This window comes from Astatotilapia calliptera, chromosome 8, assembly GCF_900246225.1.
Source record: "Astatotilapia calliptera chromosome 8, fAstCal1.2, whole genome shotgun sequence".
Taxonomy (NCBI): Eukaryota; Metazoa; Chordata; class Actinopteri; order Cichliformes; family Cichlidae; genus Astatotilapia; species Astatotilapia calliptera.
Window position 1 is genome coordinate 21,978,343 of NC_039309.1, and position 14,971 is coordinate 21,993,313.

At 39.6% G+C, this 14,971-nt stretch overlaps 1 protein-coding gene across 2 annotated transcripts in view; it reads left to right on the top strand.

The window, feature by feature from the left end:
- The window catches only part of dnah9 (dynein, axonemal, heavy chain 9), a 198,962-nt gene that overhangs the window by 113,204 nt on the left and 70,787 nt on the right, over positions 1-14,971 (top strand). For both annotated transcript variants that reach the window (XM_026177431.1, XM_026177432.1), the window contains 6 exons: positions 4,278-4,358; positions 4,793-4,972; positions 5,497-5,727; positions 6,845-7,039; positions 8,130-8,249; positions 12,048-12,236. In XM_026177431.1, the coding sequence (XP_026033216.1) occupies positions 4,278-4,358; positions 4,793-4,972; positions 5,497-5,727; positions 6,845-7,039; positions 8,130-8,249; positions 12,048-12,236 (996 nt within the window). The remainder of the gene's footprint in view (positions 1-4,277; positions 4,359-4,792; positions 4,973-5,496; positions 5,728-6,844; positions 7,040-8,129; positions 8,250-12,047; positions 12,237-14,971) is intronic.

Sequence of the window (14,971 nt, forward strand, 5' to 3'; positions counted from 1 at the left end):
AGAAGTAGTGCTTTCTCATTATGGGTATGACATTATAATAAATACAGATATATGATTTTTACTAGCAGGGATGTAGTTGAAGTGATAGCTGTACATGGTGTAACAGTAACAGATGGATAAACATATCTGTATTTATGAATGACATACTAAGGTGTATGATTAGTTAAGCACTTGCTAATACCTTACAAATGCTCAATAGTGTGACATCAATTATAAAGAGCTAGGGTTAGCAGTAGTAGAAGTGATATATATAATTAACATAGTGGTGGAAGTAGCACAAGTGGCAAGAGTAAAGGCAGTATTAATGGTAGTAATAGTTAAGTTGTATTAGTAACAGCAGTGGATTTAGACTGCTACTGTGGCCATTTGTTCTGTGTGCCATAGACAGCCTGTTAATCTTACTAAACCGTAGGTAGAGCAGACAAATACCTGGCTAATTTTTGTTTTTTCATTTGTATTACAAAATGTTTATCCGAATCATTTAATGTTTCCCTCTTTAATACATACACCTGGATCAATTTGTTTAAATGTTTCCCATCTCTAAACCTTTTCAGAAGAGCAATATGGAATATGAATAATGTAACAGAAAGTCTGCGTGTGAGGCAGCCCTAATGATAGTGGGTATACTAAACCTGTTGAGTAAAAGCAAAGCCTCACATACACACACAGCCCTGCACACACAGTGTCACTGTTACATACCATGCATCTCCAGTGCTTTGCATAAACAGGCCCACACATTTCCACCCGCACAAGATCACACATACATAAACACCCCATAAACAAGTGACGTTAGTGTTGAAAGCTGCAGAGCGAAGTTTTGTTTCCCGTCTCCCATTTACTGTAGGAACAGACTAGCACACACACATGTATGCACACACGCAGCCACACAGACACATACATGAAATATACGGGGGGGTATGATAATTGAGGAGCCTTCTAATTAGAGAGCATACCCTTTACAGCAGCAAGCCACCATTAGTGCACCCTGTATTTGTTAGTGCATTCACAATGATGGCTGCCCTATTATAAGTACTGTTATTTAACATTCTGTGCAAGGGAAACTGTGGCTCACCAGGGGCTGCGGCGGTCATGATAAACAACGACCGGAAGGGTTCAAGCAAGGGATCTTTGTCTGTGTGTGTGTGTGTGTGTGTGTGTGTGTGTGTGTACAGTATGTGGGTATGTGTGTGTGTATGAGTCATCTGCTCCCCAGAGAACACATTAGTTTCATGTTTTTTTTCCCTCTTCAGTTTTACAGAGGTGGATTTCTACCTTTGGTTAGTTTGCATTGTGACATATTTGTGCATGTGCTGTGGTACTACCAGCTGAAGTACTATTGCATGCTAACTGTAGTACTACTTCTAGGATAAGTAGTACTAATACAAGTAGTAGATGTACTTTGAGTTCTGGTAGAAGCAGTTGTAGAAGTATTACTAGAATGTGTACGAGTTGCAGTAGGAAGTAGTAGTTCTGATACATTAGCAGCTGTAATAGTAGGTTTTGCTAAAGTAGATTAAAGACATTAATTTATTTTGTCTCGCTTACTAATAAGGGGCCAGAGCATTCCTTGTGAACAACTAAATGACTTGTGGTATACACGACGGCCAGTATTTTATCAAAAATGTATGACAATAGGTAATTTATCCTAATCTGTTACGTTCTAATTGCATGATAGCATTCAAGTTCACCCTTTTTTAATATTTACTAGTCTATATACAGACCATCTGTATTGGTCTGGAAGCCAGCATACAGTCTCTCGTGTTGAAGAATTTAATCAATATTCTGATACAGTGACCATATAGAGTAGCATCATATAGTTCCTGCAAGACCATTAGTAGTACAAGCAGTAGTACAGATAGATAAGTAGGTGTATAGTTAGAGAAATAGTGGTCAATTTAGTAATAACAGCAGAATGAAAAATAAAAGGTGTAGTATGACTAATCACTGCTGTAGCAATAAGTACGTCTTTGCAGTAATTCTCCTGTTCAAATCAGTGTGGAGGTGTTTCATGTAATCGCTCTAAACTTAGCTCCTACCAAAAGAGGCTAACTCCTGACAGCTATTTGCACTGGGGAAAAGAAACGGGAGGGTTTTCTCTTATATGGATAATAACTGGAAACATTAGACACCCCGTTCCCTTAACACACAAACGGCCAGATGTCTTTTTGTTGCATGAATGAAGCTATACTTAGTCCACACGGCAATGTAAGCAAACACTGGAATCCCAAACTCTGTTGAATTTAAACGTGTGTTTTGAGTGCATAAGCCATCGCATTTGAATGAATGGGTATAGTCTTTTGGTTTTGTATTGAATTTTCTCTCGCCTTAAGAAATGGTTGTTCCAATTTACATTTCCAGCTGCAGGGAGTGAGAGTGGGCTGTTTTATACAGGCAGTCAGGGGCACAGAGACATGTTTTTCCTACTTGGATTTCTATCAGCAGTACATAAACACCGAAGCAGCGCAGATATATTGAATATCACGCTTGTCTTTCACCAATTAGTTTGTCCCTTTTTACCCCTCTCCCTCTTCCCACCCTCCCTCTTTTGCCCAACCCCCACCCCACCTATTCATCATGTTGATGGCTCACTTGGTGCTCGTCTAATGTTCAACTGCATATTTTATACAGAATTGTCGCAACCCAAAAGGGCCGTCTTCCCTCAGGCCTGATTTTTCTGTTTGTTAATTAGCTGAAAGACAAGCATGAAAAACAGTCTGTTTTTATTTCCCCAGTGCAATGTTTTGATGGAGTCGGACGTTAATGTAGAGCCCTAGTTGTCAGGGAGTTATGAGGAGTTTGTAACAGCTTTAATTTCTCTTTATGATCGTCTTTGGTCTATTCATTTGTGTGTGTGTGTGTGTGTGTGTGTGTGCGCGCGCGCGCGCGCTGATAGCAGCTCCAGTCCTAAAGCTTTTATATTTTCAAACTATGCATGCCGTTCATCTCTTATTTCTCCCTTTATCTGCTTGGACAGGTTACAGTTTTTTTTACAGTAATGCTAAAAGGTCACATGCATGACCCATGGCACAATCCTATAGGGCACAAAATAGTATCTGCAAATGTTTAGTGTCCTTTATGAAGCGTATTTTTTTGACTCTCATAAGACACAGAATCATATTTATTGCCTTGAAGAACTGAGATGTTTACCTTTCAGTTGAGATGCTTTTGAGCTCAATCAGCAGTCGTATTAATAATGAAGATCCAACAATGATGCAAACGACAAAACAAAATGATCAGTCCTTCAAAACTACTTGAGAGATTCAGTTAGGTGATAGTGGCAGATTCATTAGTCTTAATGATATGCACACTGATTGCAAGACCATTTAACAAAACAGAAATAGATTATTGTCAGTAGCCCGCCTCTGCGCTCAAGTCATTGTTCCCTTCATCTTAATCTTTGTGTTACTTTTTTCCTTTCAACTTATGTAAACTGGAGACTTTCATGTTTTAATTAAATGTACAGTTCAACATCTGAGCAGTGACTCTTTTTTTGGAGAAATAGACTGATGCTAGTATCATGTTTGTGATGTTAGGATGTCTATTTTAACGTTAAAAAAAGCTGAAGCTGGTGAACTGGATGGATCAATAACTGGATGGTCTGAGGGGGGACCTTTGCAATATTAAGCTGATGGTGGTTGATACATTTTATATCTCTGCAGGTCAGAGGTGTTTCAGTATTCACTGCAGTGACTCTGTCTATTTGTAATCACAGCCAGGTTGTAGTATTGGGTGCGAATCCTGTACAGGCCTATACTAAAAGCTTTCCTCACAGATTTAAACTATTCAGTTCAATTTAATTTATTGAGAGCGAAATGAAAACAAAAGTTGCCTCAAGGCTCTTTATATTGTAAGGTCAACATCCTACAATAATACAAAGAAAACAGAGAAAACCCCAACAACCAGACAATCACAGTGCTTTGGTGACAGCAGGAAGGAAAAACTCCCTTTTAACAGGAACAAACCTCTTTGGGTTGAGGGGAGGAAGACAGGACAAAGACACGCTGTGGAAGAGAGCAATACAGAGATCAGTGGTCAGTAAGAATAGAGAAACTCCATATAAATGCTGGTCTGTTCACTTAAAAAAATCTCGTTTCTTGCCTACAGATTTGCTGGTAGGCACTCATCTCTTTGTAACTCTTAGCATATACTACTGTCAGAAATTTGTTGTACTGCTCCATTGAACAAGGATTTGACTGGCTGAAGATCTCATTTATCCAGATCTTCATCCAGGCAAATCCTCCTGACCTCCCGCTCTCCGGTGTCTCATCTTCCGATAGGTGGATGACCTCAAGGCCAAGCTGGCTGCTCAAGAAGTGGAACTCAAGCAGAAGAATGAGGATGCTGACAAACTTATACAGGCAAGAACATATATAACACCAGCACCTCAAGAAAAACAAAACAAAACATGTATCTGTGTTTTGGGGCATATTTCTCTGGCAGTGCTTAAAGAAATGAAGTATGATGTTAAATAAATCTTAATTAAGCACTAGGCTGTCATATCAGAAGCAGCGTCCCTATCTACGGATGGATTTCTAGTCTTGGCTGGAACTGCTCAGTAAAATATTAGATATTCAGAGAAAGTTAGGCTTAAACCTCAGTGTCAAATTAGTCGGAAGAAAAAACGCCTGCATTTTGTTTCTCAGAGCATTCTTTGTTCTCAGTCTTATACCTTGGAATTTTGATTTGTCTTTTTACAGTTTAAAATACCAGTTTTGCTTAATTAAAGAGTAGTTGTGTTTATTAAGCCCCTTTACATGTTAACCTAGCAATAAATTCTGTGTGCTGGCCCCAGGAGGTTGGGATAGAAACTGAGAAAGTGTCCAAAGAGAAGGCGGTGGCTGATGAAGAAGAAGAAAAAGTGGCTGCCATTGCTGTGGTAGTCAGCGGCAAACAGAGAGACTGTGAAGAAGACTTAGCTAAAGCCGAGCCAGCCCTGCTTGCTGCTCAGGATGCCCTTAACACTCTCAATAAGGTCAGTTACTCTCTTGTCCCCTGCTGTAACGTATTGATTTACTTCATACTTTATACTTTTCTTGCTTGGTTTTGATTTAATTTTCCCAGCTTCAGTGGAATAACTTACGTGCACACAAGCCTTGAATTGTATAGGAGATTATTTAGTCATAGGATTTAGCAGGTCTTCCCCAAAATAATGTCTTCTCTGTGTTCTGCAGACATTTTACTTTATCCTTGCATCCCATGTAGGTTTATGAGCATCCTGGGGGATATTCAAAAACACCCTCTGTGTTTAAAGGTGCTCTCTGTTCAAACAAGCAGAACAGACAGTTCAATCACTGCTTAGAGCTCTCTAAAGATGCCCTAATTAGAATTCTCTGTTGTCTTCTCAGAGTCAGCACAGGTTCTTCTGTCTTTATTCTAATCCTTTCCACTTTCTCTCTTTTCCCCTCAGAAGACCACAGACAAGTACTTTTATACAAACTCAATTCGATCACAGCTTTCATTTTTCATTAGTGACTCTGTCTGTCTTCCCTACATCAGAACAACTTGACTGAGCTGAAGTCATTTGGCTCTCCAGTGGCAGCAGTGACCAACATCACAGCAGCAGTCATGGTCCTGATGGCACCTGGTGGCAAAGTCCCAAAGGATCGCAGCTGGAAGGCTGCAAAGGTAATGATGGCCAAAGTGGACACATTCCTGGACTCTTTGATTAACTTCAACAAGGAAAAGATCCCAGAGGCTTGCCTTAAGGCCATTCAGCCTTACCTGCAGGTAAGTGTTCAATTAGCCCTTACTCATTGAATTCCTTGCTAACACTGTTCAGAGTGCAATGTCTGCCGCATGGCAAGCTCAACTAATAAGTCATAAATTTAGTAGGGGTGTGATTATAATGACAATGGCACATTATGGCTGCCAAGTGTTGAAATGACAGAGAGAGAGAATCAGCTAGTAAATTAAGCATTACAAATTTAACAGCCGTCCTGATGATGAAGTTCAGTGAAGCAAACATGAGGAATGTCAGTGTGGCCAATAAAGGTAAAGTGCAGCTTAAGTTCACTATGTAGGAACTGTTGAACTGAAATTAATCTCTGTACCTTGTGAAAAAAAGAACTATTTTGGAAAAACAGGTAAAATAGTTCAAACTGAGAACTATTTTCCAACTGCCTGTGCACCAAATGATTTTACTTTCATTATCACTGATTTGCTTTTGACACTGTGTGTTTGAGAATCCAGTAATATCCTGTATCCTTTAGCCAAAATAGCTGCTGCAGATCAAATTACACAGGATAACATGAAAGGACTGTGCCAAAGCAATATAATAAACAAAAATATGTCAGCATTCGTTTTGCAATAACAAACTCATTTGTAAATTGATATTCATTCTTGGTGTACATTTAATGGACAGAGGTAGCAGCTATATCAAAAGATTTTCCAAGAAAAGAAACAGCTAGCTATATCCTTGTTAGCCTCTCATGCTTATGAGTTGGATCATGAATTTTTTACCATCATTACCACGTAGTTGCTGATGAATTATTTCAGGCCCAAACTGATGTTGATGTAGAACTGTGTGTCTTCGCCTGTATGTTTTGCAGACAAAGTTACAAAAGTTAAGCTAGCTAATGTATGTGAGAAGCCTGCTAATGCCCAAGCGTTGTAAATCATTTATTACTCTCTCTCACTTCACATCAGCAACAGTGTTAAGCCTGCAACTTTACCACACAGCTCTCCTGACGTTATTACACAGAAAGACATTTTATACTGCATTTTAACCATAATTTAATATGAATTTTATGTTCATTTTCAGGATATTTGCTGACAGCCTGAGAAATTATTAACGCATTTTGAATTTGGAAGCAGGATGTGACAGCATGTGTATCCTTTTCTCCAGGATCCAGAATTCCAGCCAGACCTGGTGGCATCCAAGTCATATGCAGCAGCGGGTCTGTGCTCCTGGGTTTTAAACATCGTCAAGTTCTACGAGGTTTACTGCGAGGTGGAGCCGAAGCGTCAGGCTCTAAGCAAGGCCAATGCAGAGCTGGCGGCTGCACAAGAGAAGCTCGCCGCCATCAAAAGCAAAATCAATGTAAGCCACTGCACTGAACTGAGACTACAGGAAATGAAAAGTTTATTTGTTGCCTGACAAGTATCTGTTTCAAAAGAAGACAATTTCAATATCTAAAATCCAAAGGATATATTCTTTGAAATTGCATTACCATTTTATTAAAGAAAGGAGTACTGTTCTTTGAAGGCATGTTCTTGTCTTCTTCTTATCATTTCTTTGACACAAACGCAGTGACACGCACAAAAAAGTATTAAAACTTAAAAGAGACTGAGAGTTGAAAAATGACTTATAAAAGTCAGAAATCCTCAGCACCTCACTATAAAAGATTCGTGAGACATCAGTGAGGATCAACAACTCCATCACCTGAAGATATGTAGTTATAATAAGATTTTGGTGCTACAGAAATAAAATAGAAACAACTGGAAGCCATAAGCAAAAGTTCAGAATTATTTTTCCAACGCTTGAGTGACAGTTGACACATGCGTTCTTCCAGCAATGATCTACCAACAGCATTTCATCAATGCTAAGCTGTTGCAAGTGCTTTTAAAAGCTTTTGCAGTTAATTAATCTAAAACCAAATCTGTCAGCCTGAAAACCCTATTGATAAAAGCAGCTGTAAATAATTGTTTCTCAGTGGCGTTTGGCATTCAGCGCATCAGACAGCCCCAGCAGAGCACTGGGTTCGGTACGCTGCAGCAGCTTTTGCTGCTTACATCAAAACCTGCAGAGTGCAGAGTGACGACTATTAATAAGATCCAGCGTGACTTCTCGCTGTCATTTTTCAAGCCCTCAGTCAGATCGCTTGAGTGGAGAGTGGCTTCGGAGCCAAGGGGAATTAGCAATCCTCAAACTAATCTACTGAACCTGTGTGCCTCTCCACCGATTAATCCTGTTTGTCCTTGCGCTAATTGCTTCCATATGCCAAATAAATCCATAGTGGGACTAATGATAAGTTTTACCCAACTTTCTACACACTCCTAAATTTCTTTCATAGAAACACTTTGACTGTCTTTAATCTCTGTCTCTTAGGATTCGTTATGACCACACTGTACTTTAACAAGTGCCAATTTTTTCTCTGTTTTTGTGTGCGTGTGTGTTTGTGGCCTATCAGCACCTTAATGAGAACCTGGCCAAGCTCACAGCCAAGTTTGAGAAGGCCACTGCAGACAAGCTCAAGTGCCAACAGGAAGCAGAATCAACCGCGCACACCATTTCCCTGGCTAACCGTCTGGTGAGGAGGCTAGCCACTACCACAGACAAATACACTCTGTTTCCTGTCACAGCATGCTTACATAGTTACAGATGTGTGCACACTGCAATACTGCATTTTAAATCTGATGTTGATTTTGTCTTATCTTTGATTAGTAGCATTTAGACTAAGACACTTTCAATCAATTAAGCATTATTTGTGTCATATTTTTTATTTTGAGGTTACAACTGTCAGCACCTTTCTTGCTGGGTACCTGGGTTACCGATTCTTTCTTGTCTGTGGTGTAGGAAAGATTTTATGCCTAACACACATAAAATGATATCAGAAGCGCTGACTGAAGAAGCCAGCCACATCCTCTTCACCATCAATTATCGGGAGGAAATAGATTTAAAATGAAATAAAAGAAATGACAGGTGACGCATAATGTCTATATCAAAAGTTTCTTAATCTGATAATACAATCAAAAGAGGAGCTGATGCCATATGAGATAGCACAGAAGCTATTTGGGCCAGAAATGAATGAAGGCCTGAAATTTTTGCTATTTCATGCTGTAGTTATTCTGCCAACTGCATATACAGACTTGGGAAAAAATAGGATTGCTACAGAGTACATACAGAGTATTAATGTCATGAATTTCAATTTATATGTGACTTTTTGTGCTGTTTTATGATTTAATAATAACACATGATTGACAGAAATCCCCATTGTGGTCCCACTGGTATAAATAAATGGAAAAGATATGTTACTTTTTCAGACAACCAACACTGTCCATCAAGGTCGTAAATATTTAACAAAATAAGATTAAAAACTAGATTTTTGTTTTCCCCAAGATAACTAACATAAAATAAAATTATACAGAAATGTTCTGAGTGTCTCAGTTGGTGATCCTGTTTCTCAAAAGAATCACCAGTTTGATCAGAACTTGAGCAGAGATGAAAATCTCTCTTGGAAGCCTGACCCTGCTTCCTGGGCCCAAACAAAGGAGACTTTTGAGGAGAAGTCTGGCAAGGGTGTGGCTTTAGTCACATATAAAGCATCGGCAAAAGTTGGAGTGGGGCAATCAGCTACTGCATTGATTTTCTTTGGGTCAGCCTTCATATGTCCACCTTCGCTGACGTACCCTCGGAAGGTTACAGATGGAACTCAAAATCACACTTTTTTGTGATAACAATGAGGCTTTGAAGCACTCAAGAGACTTGTCAGCGATGCTCTCTAATGGTTTTGAACAGATAGAAACCCATTCCATAAAGCTCTCTGTGCTTTTGTGCCACTGTTCTTGAGCTAATCTGAAGGCCACATGAAATTTAAAGGTCTGTAGCAAATTGGTGAATTCTGCACCAGTTTTCGTGGCTGAGTTGCTGATATTCCGCTTCTAGTTTGTTATAATACCGCCAACAGCTGACTATAGAATGGTAACACTCCTGAGCTCCTAAAACAACCCATTCTGCCCTAATGCTCAATTATACATTTTATACACCTGTGGTGATGGAAGTGCTTGGAACACCTGAATGTAATGATTTGGCTTGGTGAGTGAATACTCACCAATAAAAGAAAACATCTGTGCCTACTGCTCAGCACCGAAGTCCACCAAAGCTTGTAAAGACAGAGAATCTTTTTTAACACACATGCATCAGGTAATAGCATGTGAGGTGAGGTGGAGCTGCTTGGGAGGGAAGCATGGATGACAACCAATCATGGACTGACTGTATCATATTGAACATTTGCTCCCGGCACTGTTGTTCAGTCATTAACTAGAGGGCTTGATAGTCTGGGCCCAGAAAGGCACCTTGCACAGTTTGGCCTGTTGAAATTAGATTTGAGTCATGTAATGACACTTTCCAGTAAAAAGAGTAATTTCTTTATTTGACCATATTACCATCATTTATCCTGCTGATTTGTCATGCAGCACAACTGCTTTTCTGAGTCATTACAGACAACCTGCTTTTAAGGCTTCATCAGAAGATTCTGACATTTCCTTCTGTCTTAGGAGCAATTCACATGATACTTATCTAAGTACTGCAAAATTAAACTGCTAGAAGCTAAGGCTTTATTCAGTAATGGAGACACAACTTACTGACAGGCTAAAAAAACGCTAGACATCTTTATCCTTATAAATAACGTTTCATCCAGTCTTCTGCAAAGGTTTTGTGCACTGCAGAATAAGAAAAATGGTCTGATATTGCACAGGTGTCTACTCCATGATTTGATATGAAAAGCTGCCATCTTGAATAATACACAAGATAGGGACCGTCTCAAATGTGTATTCAAAATAGTCTGCAGACAAAGAGCCTCCTTTAAAAATCTGTCACTATATATCGTGCTGCTTGTTTAATAAGGGTGGTTAAAATGGCTAAAGTGATTAATAGTAGTTCAAATATAAGAGCTGAGTCATTATAGGTGGTGACAATAACTTGATATTTTGGAGAAGGTCAACCAGACTTTTTATAAATAAATTTAACTTTGTAACTCAGTAATTATTATTTTCTTTGTTCCTAGATTGCCAACAGTTTGGAGGATAATTTAATCAAATCATCCCCAATGATGACAGAACTTAAAGTGCTAACTGGAACTTTATTCCAGTTAGTTTTTGGAAAAACTGCCAGGACAAACGTTAATTAACACAGTGTGAAAGTATGTTTATTTATATTTAATATGTAAATATATAGCTAACCAACCGGACATAGTGGTGGTAGACAAACAGAAGAAGATGGCCGTAGTGATCGATGTAGTGGTTCCGAATGACAGCAATATCAGGAAGAAGGAACACGAGAAGCTGGAGAAATACCAAGGGCTCAGAGAAGAGCTCGAGAGGATGTGGAGGGTGAAGGTAACGGTGGTCCCCGTGGTAATCGGAGCACTAGGTGCGGTGACTCCCAAGCTAGGCGAGTGGCTCCAGCAGATCCCGGGAACAACATCGGAGATCTCTGTCCAGAAGAGCGCAGTCCTGGGAACAGCTAAGATACTGCGCAGGACCCTCAAGCTCCCAGGCCTCTGGTAGAGGACCCGAGCTTGAAGGATAAACCGCCCGCAGGGGCGTGCTGGGTGTTTTATATTATATATATATATATATATATATAGATAGATAGATTTAAAGATATCTATATCTTTAAATATAGATATATTTGCCCCATGTTAGTGTGGTTGTCTCTGCCTTTAGGTCCACAATACATTTACATACACACACACATATATATACATATTCACATATACACATAAATCCTGTAATCATCTTTTGGTTTGTAAATCTCCTGCTTACAGCAGCAAAATGCAAAGATGAATGTTGACAATGCTAGTATGATAATCTAAATTATTCAGAGAAAGCTTCTAAAAGACCTGACAGAAGCAACAAACAGAGGTTGAGGTTGTGCTTATTGCCTAGTCAATCCAAAATGTCAGTGCAAATGCAGTCAACTTGCTGAAGTGCACGGTATTTCTGTGATGTGCACTGAGAAGTTGCAGTCTGTGTTAGTGCATGCGCCCTCTGAAGTTTAGAGGACATAAGATATTGAGGGGAACTTTATTGATCCCTGGAGGGACACTGGGTCATTGCTAAAAAGTAAAAAGTAGTGGTGTCGGTGCACAAGCAGAGTGTTTAAACCTAAAAATGGTAATAAAAAAAAACAACTCAAAGGTATTAAGGCATTGTTGTGGAGATTTCCTTAAATTATGGTTTAGCACCTTGGCAGCAGCAGCCATCATTTGATTTTGATTCTTTCCACAATGGCTTTGGGGAAGATGATGGAATGACGGTATTTCATTGGGAAAAATGAAAAAAAAAACAACAACTTTAAAAGTGGTCTGCTGCTATTTTCTGTTTAGGTGGGTGGTCTAGCATCAGAGAATGTTCGCTGGGCAGAGGCTGTAGAGAACTTCAAGAAGCAGGAAAGGACTCTGTGTGGAGATGTTCTCCTCATCACCACCTTCATCTCCTACCTAGGATATTTTACCAAGCGCTACAGGGTCCAGCTTATGGACAGCACGTGGAGGCCTTATCTCAGTCAGCTGAAGGTGGGTTCATTATGTGTTATTTCAACTTGAATTAGCCACACTGCAAGAATTGTGAAAAGTCTTTGAAAACCTTTACTTGTAAATCTGACTGAAATGTAACACAGAAATGAATCTGCAACCGGCCCTGTTGGTCTTTCTCTATCTCTGCATGTAATTATTGTTTGCTAGTGATGTCAGGACTTTAGGAATTTTGCCCACAGCTAAATGTACAGTGGAAAAAACAATAATCTGTTCAGAAAACCTTATATATATTTTATAAAATGGTTCAAATTTAAATGATTAATAATATAACTTGAGTAAATATAAGTAGCTTTTGTAAAAAAAAAAAAAAATAGACTTAAGGGATATTAATGCTTACTCAGCAGTTACAACGGGTTTGTATTACGCAAAACATTTAGAATACTTTATGAATTAATTAGGTCATGTATCATGGCTGATAGGACACATTAACAACTGCAGTTATAAAATGTTATGTAGTGTTGTTTATCTATTTTTTATTGCTTGCAAATTGTAATGCTACTGGTAAATGTTCCATTACTGGGCAGCTGCTGGCCTTTTGGGCCACTAATAGTGTTTCCATGATTTGAGTCCACCTGTGAAGCAAACTGGCTGAAATGAACCCTCACCAACAAGCAGTGTTTTGTTACAATTTTCCCATTAAAATGTCAGTAAAAGTCCTGCGTTGAGCTACCTGTTTGGATTGTTAAAATGCGAAGGAAAGCAGCCCACCTCTCTTGCAGTGTGGTTGAGGCTGCAAATCTGCAAAGTATTTTGCAGATTTATATAATTAATGTAAATCTGCTAATATGCTCTATAATTTAATCTATTAAAATAAATTAGGTTGGCTTTATTTGGAGGTCAGTAAAATTTTACCCCTGAAACTTTAACTAAAGTTTAATTTGCGATCAGTCGTTTTATTCATAATGGTTGTTAAAGAGATTGTACCTGTTTGGACATTTGTTTGCCTGGAGGCCCAACTGAGAAAACGTTATGTTGTACATTGCTGGTCTAATTCCCACAGCACTAAACACTGCTGTTTAGTCAAACTCTATGGCATCTCAGAGATAAATACAAGGTGTCCTCTGACACTGGTGTCATGAATCACCCATCACGATGACAGATGGGTCTCACAACCAGGCAGGAACATCACATTTTGACACAACAGGCACCTTAAGCATCCTTTTTTAAAGTGAAGGATTAAAAGATATATTTTAATCCAGAACACGATCATTTTGCAAGCCTAACTACGTAGTTTTGGTGGTTAAATCAAAACGCAAATGGAAATAAATGGCAATAGAGAAAAAAAAACTAAACTGGAATGTCACTGTGATGTCACTGTCTCAACTGTAGTCAGAATCAGAAAATCAGGGAAAAACGGGCTAGGAAGGTAGAGACATTCATTCATTACTAGCAATATAATGCCTGTTTTCTGTGCTTGAAAATACCACGGCCGAATGTTCACAGAAGTCCTGAGGCACAAATACAAAACAGTGGTAGCACAGATAACAAGTTGCATTGCTTTTTATCACTACCACCGTCAGCTTCTCTGACTGAGACATGTCTGTTATGTTCACTGTTCACTGATGGTTTAGCTCTTCTATTAATATTATTAAACATTAATTTTCTTGTTTTAATTTTTTAGTATTTAGAATAGATTAGAATAATCCTTTAATTGTCCCACAAGGGGAAATTTGGTTGTAACAGCAGCCAGAAAGACACATATACAAACAAAGAGTACACAGGACACAACAGAAACAGGGATAGCTCAGTAGGTAGAGTGGTTGCCCATGATCGGAAGGTCGGGGGTTCGATCCCCCTGAACAGCTACCCTGAGGTGCCCCTGAGCAAGGTACCGTCCATACACACTGCTCCCCGTGCGCCCAATGGCTGCCCACTGCTTCACCGAGTGAATGGGTTAAATGCAGAGAGGAATTTCCACATTGGGATCAATAAAGTACTCTTTCTTTCATACACAATTTTTCTTACATATTTACATTAAGGACAATGGTTACTATATACAGAGTATTGTACAGTTATTAAATTAAATAAAAATAGCTACAGATAAGAGGCAAACCAGGTTGTAGTGCGAATCGGTTAATTAACTTATTGCAGTTACAGCGCAGATGTAAACATCTCTGATTGTTGGGAGCAGTTCTGATTGTACAGTCTGACAGCTGCAGGGAGGAAGGACCTGCAGAAACGCTCCTTCGTGCATCTAGGATGCAGCAGTCTGTCACTGAAGGAGCTCTGCAGTTCAGCAACATTTACATGCATGGGGTGGGAGACTCTGTCCATCAGAGATGTTGGCCAGAGTCCTTCTGTCTCCCACCACCTGCACTGGGTCCAGGGTGCATCCCAGAACAGAGCTGGCCTTCCTAATGAGTTTGTCCAACCTCTTCTTCCCGGCTGCAGATAAACTGCTGCTCTAACATACCACACTGTAAAAAATGACAGATGCCACCACAGAGTCATAGAAGGTCTTTAAAAGCGCTCCCTGTACTCCAAATGACCTCAGCAGCCACAGCAGGTAGCGTCTGCTCTGACCCTTCCTGTAAAGAGCATCAGTGTTGTGGCTCCAGTCCAGTTTATTATTCAGGTGAACACCCAGGTACCTATAAGAGTCCACTATCTCAATGTCCACTCCCTGGATGTTTACCGGTGTCAGTGTGGTGGGTCTGCGTCTCCAGAAGTCCACCACCAACTCCTTCGTTTTCCCGCCGTTGATCAGCAGGTGG